A 17484-nucleotide genomic window follows, 5' to 3' on the forward strand; every position below is an offset into this window, starting at 1 on the left:
TGCTGTGATTCCATAGAATATATAACCCATCATATATATTCTTCAAGAGTATTTTTCTATATATAAAATGCATCCTAGGATTTTTCAAAGGTGTGCTGATATTCAAAGTTGTCATGTCTTGTGCAGTTGTTTTGGGGGAGGGAAAATTTCAACCAGTCTTTTGGTAAACTCAAAATTTTCTAGCTGAAAAATGAAATTGACAGTGACTTTCCCTTTTCCATGCCACCCATAAAATATGACAGTGGCATAGTTGTTTTAAAAACACCTATGGTTCAGTGTGGAAGTCTTGTGCCAAATCTAATTATTGTACATAGATTGGGCAAACCAGGTAAGCCCCACTCAGAATTGCCTGACCATATACTATTGGGCAACCTTGGTTCTTGAACTAATTTCAATCCCTTATGGAAAATACCACTTCATATCTCCTTTTTCTACTCTACATTTTCTGATATTTAAATTGAGTAAGTTGGGAAAACATATTAACATTAATTGCACTCCTCCGATAACCTACCTTTAGGCATGACTGTATTCCCGCAATCACAATTTTATGCAAGTAGTTTTGTAGCAGGGTTGTGGGTTCTCTTCTGCCCTATCCTTTCCTCTCCAGCATCCCCTAGTGGTAAGAAAACAATCTCACTTGCTTTTCTGAATTTGTGACAGGATTGGGGATTCAAGTGTTAATTTTTATGATTTATTTAGCCATGTTTTGAGTGCTAATAATATGAAATTAGTCCCCAAATCATCCAGATTATCGAAGGAAACTGACACACTTATCAGGAAAATAAAAGAGTGGTACATTAAACAGAAGCTTCCACTCAAAATGTGATCAGAAGAGGTGCTTTGAAATACAAAGTGGAAAACCCTAAGCAGGAATTTCTCTGAATTGTAGTGCATCTAAATTTCCCCTTCAATTCAATTTCTGGTTTGATCACACAAAGAACCACTTTATTCTTGTACTCCATATTTGGGGTGATGTGCACTCTCTCTTCATCATGATCTCACCAGCACACAAGACACATTTGCTACATAGCAGATTTCTTACCTTTATCAATCTTCTGGGAGTTCAGTATTCAATTGTACAGCTAAAAGAAAAATTATTTGTAGTAGGAATCTAAATTCATGTCCTATAACTGAAAATTTCTCCATTATACAGATAAACTGAAGAATGTCAGCATAATATCCAAAATAATTCACTATATATTGTATGGTGGGGATAGAAGTAAATGTCTCATTTCTTTATAGTAAACAGAAAATGCATCCTTGGGCTCACAATCTCTAGTTTTTAGCTTGATGCATTAACCTGAGATAATGATCTCCACCTTTTGAAAGATAAATACTGTCATAGTCCATAGATATCCAACAGAAGGCATGATAATCTCACATGCACCATTAGGCCTTTGAGCAAATGACATGTATGTAATTTCTGTGATGTGATTGACAAATTACATATTTTATGTAATTTGCATGATAAAAGTCACGATGTGCATAGAATTAATTCAAGAGGAGGTTGCAGATGGGTCAAAAATTATCTAACACACTAAACCTAGATTTCTTGAGACAGACTATTACCTCCATATAGGCTGATAAAATCAGTGATTGAGGAATTTACAGCTGCTTGTACTCAATCATATTCCTAGAGAGGCTTTAATCAATAAGGAGAGGCATTGGTTTTATAAACTGATAGCATATTCAGAACCTGCCCATTTCCTCAAGTGAGGAAGGGGGCTCAAACTACCATAAGTCATACAATGCAGTGGTTTAATCAGCTCTACAGGACATGTAATTGGAATCATCTGAGCAATTTCACCTGTCAAGTGTCTAGAATAATCTTCATAGGAACCCTAGAGCTGTTTCTCTGCCTGTTCTCTGGCCAGTAATGACTGAGTCATTTTAAACAGTACCACTGGCTGGCATTCTGTAGATACCATAACAATAGAAAAAATAAAGTTTTGCCACTCTTACTGCCTTGATGTAGTCCTTAATATGGACTCCAATATGTGTTTATTCAGATTCATCTTCATTTTCAACCCTATTGTTTCATCGCCTTAAGCTTTTCCAAAAACTACTGAATCCACTAAGATCCACAGACAAAAGGAGGGTTCATGGAGTCAATCCAATATAAAGTCATTGTCACCCTCTCATTCAAAAGTGTAAGTAGGATTTCAGTCAAGCTTGAAGTAAAGCCTTGAAAAATTCTGCAAATTCCCTCTGAAAACCAGTTGGTGCTGGGGCAGTTCAGGCAAATAGGGCCTTCCAGTCAGTGTTGTGGGGAGGAAAAGTCTGGCCACAGGGACTATGGGATACCTCAGGGCCTGACTCTCTCCCCGCCTCTGTTTAGCATCTATATGAAGCCATTGGTGAGATCATCTACCAGCACAGGGTTAAAGACAATCAGTTTGCTGATGATACAGTTGTCTATAGCCAGATAGTATTGTCAGGGGTCTTTCCCACTAACTGGACTCAATCCAAGCAAGACAGAGGGACATTAGGTTGTAGACAGTGGTGAAATTCGGTTCTGTGGGCGTGGCTTGGTGGGCATGGCAGGGGAAGGATACTGCAAAATCCCCATTCCCACCCAACTCCAGGAGAAGGATACTGCAAAATCCCCATTCCCTCCCCACTCTGTGGCTAGTCAGAGATGGTGTTTGCCGGTTCTTTGAACTACTCAAAATTTCCATTACCGGTTCTCCAGAACCTGTCAGAATTTCACCCCTGGTTGTAGAACGTCCCAAATCTAGAGAATTCCCATCTCTGAATCCGGATGGGGATGCAATTCATCTGACAATTTATGGATCTTTGTGGACGCACAGTTCCTGCTTGAGGAGCAGGGGACAGCTATAGTTAGTAACCATTTTATATAAATGTGCCTTTGAATGTTCCTATGACACAGCGCTGGCTCCCAGTTGGTTTTTTGGTGCAATTTAAGGTGCTGTTGGCTATCTATAACGCCCCACATGGCCAGGTTATTTGAGATTGTCTGGTAGTTGTGTTGTGTCCACCTGACCTACCAGATCTGACAGAATGGTATGCACCAAATCTCTTCTATCAAACAATGCCATCTAGTAGGATTTAGGCAGCATGTATTTTCGTTCACTGTGCCTGCCCTATGGAATATATCTCTCCACTGAGATCCGGATGACCTGTACTGTACTGTAATCCTTCCAGAAAGCCTTGAAGACCTTATTTTGCCCAGGCAGTGGGACCACACCAAAATGTATGGAATGTTGATTAAGAGATAGTTTTTATAGTCCTCATTTACACTGTAGTATTTCTATGATTTCCTATGTTTTATGTATTTTGCTAAATTCACAAGGTTCAGATAGGCAGCTGCCTGAATTATACAGAAAAGTAAATAGACAGACACTATAGTCCTGGCCCATTTAAATTCCTTTACTCTGGCTTGCAGTGATTCAGTAAAGATTTAATAAAACTCTCCTCTTAAAAGATGCAGGTCACTGTTGTGATAACTGATAGAGAGACAACTGATGATGTCCTTTTGCACTGCCAATTTTATCGACCTATCTTTTGTACATGTGCATATGTTGTGCACATGCCTTTGAGTCAAGGTTAACTCCGGGCAACTTTCCTGCCATTTCAGAAGTGGTTGCCATTAATTCCATTGTAGGGTTAAGAGAAATTGATTGGACCAAGGTCATCCAGCTGGCTTTGTACTGTTGGAAATAAAATCTGATGTGGTTCCAAGGCAGGAGAAAGATGCTGGAAAAATTAATTGGAAGCAGGCTGTAGGAAAGGAGATGACCATTTATTAGAAATCAGATGTGAAGTGACATAGCAATTAGCAATTCTTTATGGGATAGCTGACAAAACAGTCTGCTGAGTGGATGGGTTTTTATGTGGTTTTAGGGCTTTGTGATTTAGATGCCCAGGATCATTGTGAAATGTACTTTAATTTGTACTTCAGTGTACCCTTTTAGTATTCTAATTAGTGTTGCCTGACTCCTATTGTGGCTGGGAAGTCATGCCCTGTCATTGGAACTGGGTAGGGAATATAGATTTTAGGTGTCTTTTGTCTGTCTGCTTTTTTAATTGATCAATTTCAGCCTTCTGTAGAGGCTTTAGCTGAAGGCGTTTTGTTTATGAATGGAATAGTTTTTGAAAAGAAATATCCATTCATAGGGGTCAGCTGCTTGAATGATTTTACTTCAGGGAAGCCTTTTCCAGGAGTTGGGGTGGGGGGCATTTCTTTGTTTATATGGAGGCTTTCTTACACTATATTGCCAAAAGTATTGGCTCACCCATCCACATAATCAGAAGCAGTTGTGAGCCAATACTTTTGGCAATATAGTGTATATTTAAAGGGTGGGGGGGGGACGATTCTCCTTACAGTATCTAAGGTGGGGCTAGAACTCACATTCTGGTTTCTAGCCTGGTATTTTAACTAACAAGACTGGCTCTTTCTAGTATTTAGTAAAATGCTGGATCACTCCAGCCAGTTTTATGTGCCTTTTATTTTTTTATCTTGGTAGTAATTCCTTTTCAACAGAGAGTTGTGCAACAGTATCTAAGATCTGTAGGACAGTAGTAAACGTTAATTTCTCTGTCAGTCCTTGTTTTAAGGGGAAGTACTGAATTTAATCAGAGGTGGGCAATGGAGGGCTCTTTAGAATCCAAATAGTATTGCACTTATTACGGTTTCTGAGCTCAAGGGATGCAATGCTTAATCGAGGGACAAAGATTGGGTTCTTTATATCCCACCATAGACAGGGGATCTGAAAGAACACAGACGAATAGTTTCTTGCGGATCCCATCTAAAAATCCTACGAAATCTAGAAAATCCACGAGTTCAAGCACCGGTTTTTTACCCAGATCCCTTCCTAAATACTATACTTAGGAAACACAAGTGAGAGGGGCTGGCATTTTCTTTCGCACAACCCGGAGCGCTTTTGCTGTATCAGCTGTCTTGTAGCCGCATCTTCAGTCTCGCAGGCAATCCCCACGTGCAACCGCATCCCCTTCCAAGGCAAACCCTCATCCCACCCCCCACCCCCTTCCTTCCATCTGACGCGTTACTGCAGTGGGAGAGAGCCGAGTAGGAGACCACCCGATAAGCCGAGACGGGTTACGCTGAGGAGCTGGTGATTCAGTCCCCGCCTCCAGCTCCTCCTCCTGCTGGATCCGCCCTCCTCGTCTAAGCGACGCGTCCGGGACATTCGTAACACGCGATCCTAGCTCCAAACACCGCAGGCAGGCGTCGGGTCGTGTGGCCGCAGCGCTTCGTTTGGCGACCGGCTGTAATGTCGGCGCTGGAGTGGTTCGCGCATAAGTCTCTGGGCGGAGGCATCTACTGGATCCAAGAGCGCTTCTACGAGTCGGGCAACCGGGCCAATATCTGGCTGGTGCGCGGCTCCCAGCGGGACGTGGTGATCGACACGGGGCTGGGGCTGCGCAGCCTCCCCGACTACCTTCACTTGGCTGGGCTTTTGGATCCCGACCCGGCCCAGGGCGATCAGGAGGGAGCCGGTGTCGGCGAAGCAGAGAAGGAACCCGCAAGCGGTGGGCGGCGGCGGCGGCCGTTGCTAGCCATCGCCACCCATGTGCACTTCGACCACTCGGGCGGACTGCACCAGTTCGAGGAGGTGGCCGTGCACAGCGCCGAGGCTCCAGCCCTGCGCCACGGCGATAACTACGAGACCGTCACTTGGCTCTCGGACAGCGAGGTGGTGAGGCAGCCCAGCCCCGGCTGGAGGGCCAGGCAGTTTCGAGTGCGACCCGTCCAGCCGACGCACGTCTTGCAGGAGGGTAAGAGCGGGAAAGGGGAGGGAGAGGGTAGTGGGCTGGCAAGGGAGATCCTCATCTGATTCTGGAGGCGCCTTTCTGGAGCAGGGCAGACAGCTCTCACACCCCAACCGAGCCGAGCGGTTGTGACCAGGTGTACAGCCTTGAATCGATGAACGCTTTCTTTTAATGAGCTGCTTTCCGATCCAAGTCATGAAATGACGCCAATGTAGTGATACAGAGATTAATTATTTCATTAAACACTAGGCTGAGTGATTTCTTGCATGCAATATCATAAATTTGGAGGGGTATTTTTCCCCCTTTGAAGTAATATACTTCAAAAAGACAGCCTGTAAGAAAGAGTCTCTAGCCACCTGCAGCATTTGGCTTTCTTTAATATCGGATAGGTCATAGTAAATTGGACGGGGGCAGGGTTGAGTATCCCTAGCATTATTTCTGTATTGCACATGTCTACTGGGTTCTTGCTGAAGTGAATTATTTGTACAGAAAGGAGGGGCTGTTTGAGTCCAGCAACTTTTCTGTTACTGAAAATAAATAGTGGGTATTATCATTTGCCTACCAAAAAATACAAGAGTATTGACTGGAGCCATGTGAGAGTGTGACATGAAAACGGAAAGTTCTGGTTTTTTATTTGCATGTAGTGAAGGCACTAATTCATAAAGGTTCAGTGATGAAGGCAGATGGATTTTGAACCCTAACGTTCCTTGGTCTAGAATGCAGAATTAATAAGGCATGGGAGAGGTGAATTATGCCACTTCAGTGGCAAAGTGTAAAAGGAAGGGAATTTCTGGTGATGCAGGGAAATAATAGTAGTCTGTGTTTATAGCTTCTGTTCTTTGGGTATGGCAAAGGGTAGAAGAATTCTCCCAAGATTTGAAATCACTATGAAATAGATATATGAGGAAAAGAGAAGGAAAACGTGGAAATGGAATGGGAATGAAAAACACAGCATTATGTGATCCCTGTACTTTTATAAAATATTTTAAAAGGAGATTATAGAAGAGACCCTCAAAACAGAGCAATGTTATTGGTTTCTTGAAAAAAAATTGGGAGCTAAATGCATCTTTCATCCATGATGTTGAAATTATCTTTCTGGTGTTAAAAACGTACCTCTGAAAAGACAGGTAGAGAGCATCTTTGTAAAATCCATGCACAGGCCATTGAAATTGTGTGTCTGCCTCTTAAAGGTCATACAAACATGAATGTGATCTGTCAGAGTCTGAAAGAAAGGGTAGGGTGGGGACATCTTGAGCATCTGCTGAAGAATGGGGGATATACAAAGTACATGGTAGAGCATTTCACTAAGACTCTTAGTACTTTGTGCTTCTCTAGGGCATCCCTGCTGTGGGGTGAAAAAAAGAATAAACAAACATATCAGAGCTTATCAGCCAGAGAAAAATGTCCAGGAATACAATTTTGCCAAGTAGTAACATTGCTAGGAACAATGAGTTTTCAACATTTATCCATCAAATATTTGTGCTGTACTGTGTGTGTATGTGTGTGTTGTGTGTGTGTAAAACGTTTTGTGTGATTTTTCCCCAGCATCTTTTTCAGTCTCTGTCCACTCTGCAATTCTATCAACATTTTGGACTAGCTGTTTATATTTAAGAAAATGCAACCAAAATCCTTTCATATTATCCACAGATTATAACCTAGGAGTAACATCTAATGCAGGTTTCCTCCAATTAAGTATTTCACATATTACAACCCAAAACACTACACTAACAGTTCAATCCACATGTTTCATATCTAATTTATAAGAGACATGAAAAACTATAATTCAAATTAGATTGATCATCTGATTTTTTCACTTGCTTCATTATACCTATTATTTTAGATTTCACTTTTAATACGCCCCTAGCTACATTTCTATTTATCTCTGGCCAGATTAATTTTTCAGGGATTATGAAAAGTGCTGGAATTTGCGAGCAAAAATCTTATGGTTTTTTTAATAGTATTTTCTTATTTGTAACCCCTTTAATTATATTTAATGTAAAATTGCAGAAAACTGCATTATATCATTGATCCATCTTTCTCATTTTTATCTTGATACTAACAGTTGTTCCAAAAGGTTTTCATCTTGAGTCTTTCCCAGGAGTACTAGATATGGCTTGGGGCTTAATATGCATATCTCTGTCTGAGCATAAGTGCTCTGCCATGAACCTGCAACCATTTACTTGTAATTGACTTAGAAACATCTTTATTTTGCCTAAATTAATGCTACCAGTGCATTTGTAATCATAGGCATCTGTTTTTAATTATGAAGATGCCAAAATTATGAATGTATGTTATAACATGATACTAACCCTCTCCCTTTATAGATTTGTATCACAAAGTCACATCCAAGTACAAGTAGTCCTTGACTTAACAACCACAATTGAGCCTAAAATTTCTGTTGTTAAGTGAGACATTTGTTAAGTGAATTTTGCCCCATTTTATTTCTTGCCTCAGTTGTTTAAGTGAATCACTGCAGTTGATAAGTTAGCAACCCAGTTTTTAAGTGAATCTGGCTTCCCCATGGACTTTGCTTGTCAGAAGGTCATAAAATGATGACATGATCTTGAGATACAGGAAAGTCAAATATGAACTAGTTGCCAAGCATCTGAATTTTGATCACATGATTGTGGGGATGCTGGAAAGGTTGTAAGTGTGAAAAATTGGTCACACGTTGCTTTTTTCAGTGCCCTTGTAACTTTGGTCATTAAGCAAACTATGGTAAATCAAGGACTACCTGTACTACATGATGGAATTTGAGTCAAATCATCATAGAGTAATAATACAATACAATACAATAGCAGAGTTGGAAGGGACCTTGGAGGTCTTCTAGTCCAACCCCCTGCCTAGGCAGGAAACCCTATACCGTTCCAGACAAATGGCTATCCAGCATCTTCTTAAAGATTTCCAGTGTTGGGGCATTCACAACTTCTGGAGGCAAGCTGTTCCACTGATTAATTGTTCTAACTGTCAGGAAATTTCTCCTCAGTTCTAAGTTGCTTCTCTCCTTGATTAGTTTCCTCCCATTGCTTCTTGTTCTACCCTCAGGTGCCTTGGAGAATAGTTTGACTCCCTCTTCTTTGTGGCAACCCCTGAGATATTGGAACACTACTATCATGTCTCCCCTAGTCTTTCTTTTCATTAAACTAGACATACCCAGTTCCTGCAACCATTCTTCATATGTTTTAGTTTCCAGTCCCCTAATCATCTTTGTTGCTCTTCTCTGCACTCTTTTTAGAGTCTCCACATCTTTTCTACATCATGGTGACCAAAACTGAATGAGTATTCCAAGTGTGGCCTTACCAGGGCATTATAAAGTGATATTAACACTTCACATGATTTTGATTCTATCCCTCTGTTTATGTAGCCTAGAACTGTGTTGGCTTTTTTGGCAGCTGCTGCACACTGCTGGCTCATATTTAAATGGTTGTCCACTAGGACTCTAAGATCCCTCTCACAGTTACTACTGTTTAGCAAGGTACCACATATACTGTACCTGTGCATTTTGTTTTTCTTACCTAAATGTAGAACCTTACTCTTTTCACCATTGAATTTCATTTTATTAGATAGTGCCCAATGTTCAAGTTTGTCAAGATCCTTCTGTATCTTAAGCCTATCTTCTGGGGTGTAATCTATCCGGTCCTAGTGATTTGAACTCGTCTAGGGTAGACAGGTGCTCACCATTTTCTTCCCTATTTCAACTTGTGTTCCTCATCTGATTTTTGTGGTGCTGTTTTTGATAGGTTGGATTGTTTTATGCCTTTGTGTAAAGACAAATGCGTTAAGTAGTTCTGCTTTCTCCCTGTTGCTTGTCACCTTGCCACTTTCTCCTAGCAATGGATCAATTGTTTCCTTAACTTTGTCTTGTTTTTAACATGTTGGAAGAAGCTTTTTTTGTTATTTTTTACTTTTGTGGCAAGCCTTTCTTCATTGTGAGCCTTAGCTTTCCTCACTTCATCTTTACAGGCTCGGGCTATTTGCTGATATTCTGCCATAGTTATGTCCCCCTCTTTCCACTTTTTATACTTATCTTTTTTATCTTTCAATTTGTCAGATAGTTCTTTATGCAGCCATGCTGGTTTCTTTTGGGAGCTGTTATTTTTCTTCTTCATTGGTATTCTGCTAGACTGGGCTTTACATTCCTTTATCCCCCCCCCCCCCCCGTTTCTTTTCATCCTACAAATTTCCATGCTTTTAATGTTTGAGTTATGTTAATATATCCATGATTGCTATTTTAACAAGCGTAGGCAATCTTACACAGATGTGATTGTTGAAAAGTATAAATAAATGCAACTATGGGCTATTCTAAACTATGGGCTATTCTAAAAAAAAAACTATTGCATCTTCATTTTTACTTAGAATTTCTTTTCAGATATAATCATTGAATATTTGAGGGCCATTAGAGAATCCTAGAAATAGTGGAAGTAGGCTCAAGGACATTTTAGACTATTACTGTTTTAGTGTTTTCATGTATAAATAAAGATCTGCATAGAGCATCAGTACAATAAGTATGAACAGATTCATGCATCTGAACCCTACAATGCATTATTAAAATTATCTCAGGGCGCACACTAATTTTAAACCATTTTGTACCATATTTGAGGAAAGAGAAGTAATTCAATGGTGGGGTACATACTTTTTTTCCACTTTGTGTTCACTTTAGCTTTTACATAAACGCAAATATCTTGGGAAGACTTGAATATCTGTGAATATCTGTGAATATCTGTGAAATGTAAGTACATCCAAAGTAATATTAATGGATATGTTGACCATTCTTGTTAATTGAACATTAAAACGCATAATAGATTTATGGTCAGGGTACAGCAAGCTGCTGGTTATCACTATGTATAATGGTGTAATTTTTCTATCTTGATTTTTATGGGGGTCCATTAAAATTGAAAGTATACAAAATATATTATGATTTAATAGTTGAAAGTATATATCATATCTTTTCTGGGAAGATGGCATTCTCAAAGATGGTGAGTCAGCCAATAAAAGCATTGCAAGAAAAACAGATAGAAAGTCATTTCATTAAGATTAGAGGGACATATGGATTCACAATCTGCTTACATTTCCAGGTGATGCAGACTTATTTATTCATATATTTGTTTATAACATTTATATAGCTACTCATTTTATATCGAACCTCAGGTGGCTCCTCTGAAACACCCATAGAACAGCTTACACAAGAAGAAATGCATAGTGATCTGTTTTGGATGTGAATTTCCAAATTTCTAAATTATGGCATATGAACGTGATAAAATACTGTAGATTGTGACTTAATATCTTAGTCAGTAAGCTGACTGATTCAATACAGTAATGTATTTTGGATATAATGAAGATCTTTGATTTAAGGCAGGGTAATAGAACTAAAGCTGGTATTAAGGGGAAAAGGAAGGAGACGGAGTTTCCAACTCAGAATTTAATTTCCACCTACATAATCCATGTTTTATGAAGAATTAATGTCCACAGTTAGACTCTGAGTCTACTTGCAAACGGTATTATGTAGTTTTCAATGCTTGTGTACTAAAAACTGCAATATATCTAAAAATGGCCAAAAAGAAACTCATTTTGAAACTTTATTTTCCCTGTCCAAAGTATTTTCTGTTGAGAAAGAGGCATGATAAATTACCTACCTTTTAGTAATAAATTTCTGTTTGTATATTATTATATTATGATACCAAATACTTTAAATATATTGGTTTATCAGAGAGAAAGGATAGAATAGGAGAAAATGTAAATAATTCATAAACTAAATAAAAATAACCAGTCTTAATACACATATACCTATGTATATACATCCCTTTGTACTAGCCACAATAAAGCCTTGTGATTGTAACTTCCTCTTTGACAAAAAATATTTTCTGAGATTATGAACAAATGACTAAGAAATCTTTTGAAATTAGTTCAAGCAGTCAGTAGCTTTAGCTCATTGAATGTCAAAATGATTACTTAGTAATTTTCTGAATTGCTAAAATATACATAAGTGAATATGCAATCTGATTGATGAGGCTTCATTGCCCCCTTTTGTGTTTTTCATCCTTTATCAGACCGCTACCATAGCCAATATCCACTATTGCTATTGACAGATGTGAATAATGAAAGATATGCTATATTGTGTAGTATATTTGTATACTACATACAAAAACAGTAGTTTTAGTTCTTTATTGTACATAAATTCATGTTATTCCATTTCCAGAGATACCAAGTTGCTTGCAATGTAACAAGATTTTAAAAAATCACTCAATAAAACCATAAATAGTCCATCTGATGCATCACCATGTGGGAATAGCAAGATCTTACTTGGATTTAAATGTTTTTCTGATGTGATTTTGGATATTACAAAGGAAGGAGAACATCACTTGGTCTAGGTTCTGTAAAGAGGGCATTCTCTTAGTGGCAGGACCCCTTAGAAAATCCTCATTCCCAGTTCTTATAGGATGAATGGATTCAACTCAGAGGTTGTAGTAACACAGTACTCAGTCCCTGAGCCATTTAGGGCTTTAAGAATGACAATCAGCATATTGGATTGCATTTTGAAACTCATTGGCAGCCAGTGCATCCTGTAGTAGTGATAATACATGAATGAACCTGAATGCAGCTAACTAGTCGGGTTGTTGCACATTGTACCATGTAAAGCTTCAAAATGATCTACAAGGGCAATTCCATGTATTTTACATAACAAAAATCCACCTTCGAGGTTCATAAATAATTGTGAATAAAGCTGCCTGAATTAAATAAGTCTATGCCTAGCCACTGTAACTGACTGTCTCGCTGGGTCTTCATTTTCTGTTCAAGTAGGAGTGTCATTCTATGTTGAGCCACAATAGGTCAACACCATATGGGAAAATATCATATCCAGGAACAAAGTTGAATAAAGTAAAATAGATGAAGTTATCTTCGACCCTGTTTCCCTGAAAATAAGACCTCCCCAGATAATAAACCCAATCTGTCTTTTGAGCGCATGCACTAAAATAAACCCTCCCCTGAAAATAAGCTGTCCCTGGAAATTTTTTGCAAGACAGCAGCAGTCATGAGGTGACCACGTTTGCTGCTACCTGCACCTCAAAAATAATAAGACCTCTCCGAAAATAAGGCCAAGCACTTATTTTGGACCTCAAAAGAAAATAAGATCCTGTCTTATTTTTTGGGAAACACGGTAAATCCACAGTGCCTTGATAGAATTCAGTTCAAATTATTTCGTATATCAATATCCTAACAACATCCAATCACTGAATTAGGACCTTCACTACATATGTTGCCCAGATTCAGATGGAAAATATGTAATTGAACATCATCAGCCTATTTGATAATATTTCACTTCATTTTGGAGATGAACCCTCCCAGGGGCTTCAGGTAGATGTTAAATTATAGGTGGAAGACAGCTGAGCTGTGCAGCAATCCAGAAGCCAAGGACCTGACTTACGCCACTACCACTGTGGGAACTGACCAATCAAGAATACAGTATGTCCAATAATACTCATAGCAAAATGTCTAAACGCTTAACAATAATTGCAGGGGTACATCATGATATAGAGTATTGAAAGCCACTCACAAATCCAGCAGGACTCGTATAATTATACATCTTCTATCCCAGCCTTCTCAGGGATCATCAAATTTTAATTCTATACCCAGGCCTATATCTTCATTTAAAGAAGTCCAGATAATTTGCTTCTTATGTTCAATAAACTTTGTGTTTTGTGAGTAATACTGAGTGAACTGATGTAACTAAATATTGTAGACCCCAAGCCAGATATTACTATTGTGATTTGAGCTTCAGTCAATTGTAGATTCCTTACTTATGGCTTCTGGGAAAGATAGGCTTCAAGTTGACAGTTGTTTTCTTTTCTTTTCTAATGAATAAGGAGAGTGCAGCTAGAGGCAAATGGCTGTCAGTTGGAGGTAATGCAAAAGAGCAGATCTAGGAAAAGTACAAGTTGCCCAGTCTAATAGAACTCATAGAAATCATTATGAGAAATAAAGATGAAATTAAACATGCATGATATGATAGACTTTCTAGGAGACTAGTGTTTCTCAATCTTGGCAGCTTTAAGGTTGGGGAAGTCAGACTGTCTTAAAATTATGAAACATAAAAATAGATTATAGTTTGGCCATGTTGGTGCTCATCTGCAGATGTGACTGGAAAATACCTTTAAAAATCAGGTTTTTTTCTTCATAGTTTTACTATCCCCCTTCACTGAACCCTAAACTAAGGTAAGTAGTCATGCTCACAGAATCCTTCCTACCGTGTGTGGGCTTTCATCTTTGTCAAGGGGAAGGGGAAAGAGTAATATATGTTTTCCTGCGTTGCTTGGTTACAGTTATAGTTTTAATGCATGAGTTTGTAACGGACAAATATAAGGTTGCATTTTTAAAAAGTGTTTTGTGCATAAAATTTTGTTTCTTGTTTTAGGGGATGTGATCAGCCTTGGTGATAGACAGCTCACTGTCATGCACATGCCTGGCCATTCGAGAGGAAGCATTTGTTTGCATGACAGAGAACGGAAGATTCTGTTCAGTGGGGATGTTGTGTATGATGGCTCAATGATTGACTGGCTTCCCTACAGCCGGATAAATGACTACGTTACAACCTGCCAGCGATTAATAGACTTAGTCAATAGGGGCCTTGTGGAGAAAGTCCTTCCAGGGCATTTTAACACATTTGGATCTGAACGACTGTATCGTTTAGCTTCCAACTATATTTCAAATGCTGGGGCTTGTCACAAGATTTCTATGTGTGCGATGAGATCGGTTGCAAGCCTAGCACTTCGTGCAACAAATTCTAGAACAACTTCATAGTCTTAACTTCATAGCCATGAAGATGCTTATTTTTATCTAATTAATTTATATTTTAAAAATGCCAATATACATACCAGTAGCTGTGCCAAAGCTACTCATCTTTTTTGTCTCTTTTAAAAGGCGAGTTTGCACATATGTTGAATGCTATTTGACAGATGTTCTAAATAAGTTATTTTGTATTTTGAACCATTTTGAAACATATCGCTAAAACAAAAGTTTTGCCCTTTTGTCAAACTTTGTAATGCAACCTTCGGTTAGGAGTTATGTTGAAAACATATTTTAAATGGCTGAAATACAGAAGCAAGAGTTGTGAGAAAAAGGGGCCATTAGAACATTCCACTGTCATGTTGAATGCACTAAGTACCTATGTAATTTTTATTGTATGGGATGAATGTAAGCTGAAGTTAATACCAAATGTTCATATCAAATATTGTTCTGTGTTAATGTTGTTCTTTAATTGTGTTGCATTTAAGTATTGGTTTTAAAACAAATGAAATGTCATTTAATATTTTAAGTATTGCTTGCTTTCCAAATATAACTAATGCTGTAAGTGTGAGTGTATAACCATTTTTAAGTAAAACATGCACCTATAATCCAAGATTCTTAATCCCTGTAATATCACAGTTGCAGAAACACTTCAGTGTATATAAAACTAGCAACTTGATATTGGGTGGTAGGTTGTATCAGGTGCACATTGCATATGGGTCAGACTAAGTTTTCATACTTCAGTTATTATTCTTCGTTTTTCTCTTTTCGGTTTTTTTTCTTTCTTTTCCACAATTTGCATTGTGCTTTTTTCAACTAGCCTAACAAACATTTCTGCCAGTTATTATTTTCTAAGATATTACTAGTCTCTTTTTTGGATGCAGAACTTGTATCTTGCATCAGAATTTGATTTATTAGAATCCAATAAGAATTATATTAAAAATGACTGTTTCTTGCAAGAACAGTAACTTATTTGAATATTGTGGTCATTGCACTTTTTTTTTTCTTTTTGAATTCTATTGCACAATATTTCCCCAAGATCAAAGCAGCACTTTGATTCTTAATACCACAGTGTTCCAGCACTTGGTATCCTATGAAAGTACAATTCTTAAAAAGATAATAGTGCCTATTTCCTGTTATAAAATACTGCATCATTTTGGCAATTAACACTGGAATTGCTGCCTGTACTAAGAAAAACTCTTAATTCAATACCTTTGAAAAATAGGGAAAAGGTATGTAGCAGTATAATCACAAATTAGCAAATGCTGCTTGTATGCTATGGAAACTGGCTAATCTTCACTGAGGAGCCGCACAATTGTGGTCCAAAGGTTAGGAGCATGTTGCCATATTATGTACTCATAGTCATTTCCTTTTTGACCAGATTTCTTCTTCGAGTTGAATACAGTTAAGCACAGTATCAGCTGCAGTATTAAGCACAATCAAAATTAATCTGATTCCTGCTTAATCAAGATTTTCAACCATCTTGGAATCCATGTGAGTTTATAGTGCCTTGTTTATTTCTGCTACAGAATGGTTGACATTTTGGCCTGGACCATTACAAACTGATTTTGTTATGAAATACTGCTGAGGCATTAACAGTTTTTTCCGTAGATAAAAGAATCCTCTTCTTTTGACTTTTTGTCCCTTCCTCTTCCTTTGCCCATTGACAGTGTCTTGAAAGTTATTTTACCAAAGTGTTGATTTCTCAGTATGAAAGTATTTCAGTGTAAGGAATCCTTCAATTATCAGACGTGGCAAAGGATTGATCTGAAGCTTTTCCATTAGTTTAGTAAGTTAGCAAGCAAACAGCTACAAAGTTTGTAGCTGTTTGCTTTCTAATTACAAAATCAGCAAATTACAAAATTTGCTGATTTTAAAGAAAATCTCTGTCTTTTTTCAATCTGATTAGATATCACAGAGTAAACCTATCTACTGAAGCTAATAATTACATTTAGTGGGCGAAATATTCAAATTGGAAGTACCTTCCTTACTGTAATATAAATACTACTCAATTCAGTGAGATTTTATTCCTAGCGAGTACTGAATTTTAGCTTTATTCGAGTTTCAACCTAGGACTGAATCACAGTTCAACTTATGATTATTATTGGTTAGTAAAATACTATTCCTGAGAGAGAATGCTATAGAATTTGATCTGTTGTTTTAAATATTTTTATAAAGTTTAATTTTGAAAAAAAGCCTTTTTAAAAATGATAGTGATCATACTTTTACTATTATTTGTAAAAAAAAAAGTTTGAAACCACTAAAGGATTCTGTATTTATCTGGTTTTCACAGTTTAAAAACTCAAGTTGAAATAGTTATTTGAAGTTCAGCTGTGTTGATGTGATATCACTTTAAGAGATATTATTTAACTGGGTCATGAATATTGCTGTAATGTATGGTTTAAAACAATTTTTAAAACTTGTAATGCACCATACTAATAAAAATGTACTAATGGTACTGGTTTTAAGAAAAGTTATATTGTTTATCATTGATATTGATAATAAAATAATGACACAAAATACATCTCCAATAAGATTTCATTTTTTTTCTTTTTGATTTATTCCTTTCCTTTTGAATGAGAGGAAAATGTGTATTTCCCTTAGGAGGTAAGCAGAACGTTTTGGAGGTGGAGTGGTGATGATAGCTTGAACATAACAATTGCTATCTCCAAAATTTCTTTCTGCATTTTTACAAATTGAAATAAGTGGCAAAATCCCCAGGGATGCAGTTAGCTTGCAAAGTCAAGAGAGAAAGATAAAGCAATTGGTAAATATTTCCATGTTGTTTCCACTCCCCCCCCAACCACCACACACACACAAATCTGTCCATACAGTAACTAAGAATGAAACTTTTTTTGGATTCTTCAAAATTCTGCTATTCTTTATAGTGATATCATTTGTATCATTCTCAGAATTATGTTGTTTCTGTAAGACTTACATATCTTGCTG

At 37.8% G+C, this 17484-nt stretch overlaps 1 protein-coding gene across 1 annotated transcript; it reads left to right on the top strand.

Annotated features, from left to right (window-relative positions):
- The first annotated feature begins 5143 nt into the window (after positions 1–5143).
- On the top strand, positions 5144–16272 carry MBLAC2 (metallo-beta-lactamase domain containing 2). The gene is made up of 2 exons (XM_032213586.1): positions 5144–5760; positions 14165–16272. The coding sequence occupies exons 1-2, from the start codon at positions 5256–5258 to the stop codon at positions 14548–14550; spliced, it is 891 nt and encodes a 296-aa protein (XP_032069477.1). The 5' UTR covers positions 5144–5255; the 3' UTR covers positions 14551–16272.
- Positions 16273–17484: the final 1212 nt, after the last annotated feature.

This window comes from Thamnophis elegans, chromosome 3 (genome assembly GCF_009769535.1).
Source record: "Thamnophis elegans isolate rThaEle1 chromosome 3, rThaEle1.pri, whole genome shotgun sequence".
NCBI classification, from domain to species: Eukaryota; Metazoa; Chordata; class Lepidosauria; order Squamata; family Colubridae; genus Thamnophis; species Thamnophis elegans.

What these genes read in the sequence shown, in the direction of transcription:
- MBLAC2 (XM_032213586.1), top strand. Translation starts at nt 5,256, where the DNA reads ATGTCGGCGCTGGAGTGGTTCGCGCATAAGTCTCTGGGCGGAGGCATC. An exon ending in GACGCACGTCTTGCAGGAGG is followed by an intron (nt 5,761 to 14,164) that starts GTAAGAGCGGGA and finishes TTCTTGTTTTAG; the next exon opens with GGGATGTGATCAGCCTTGGT.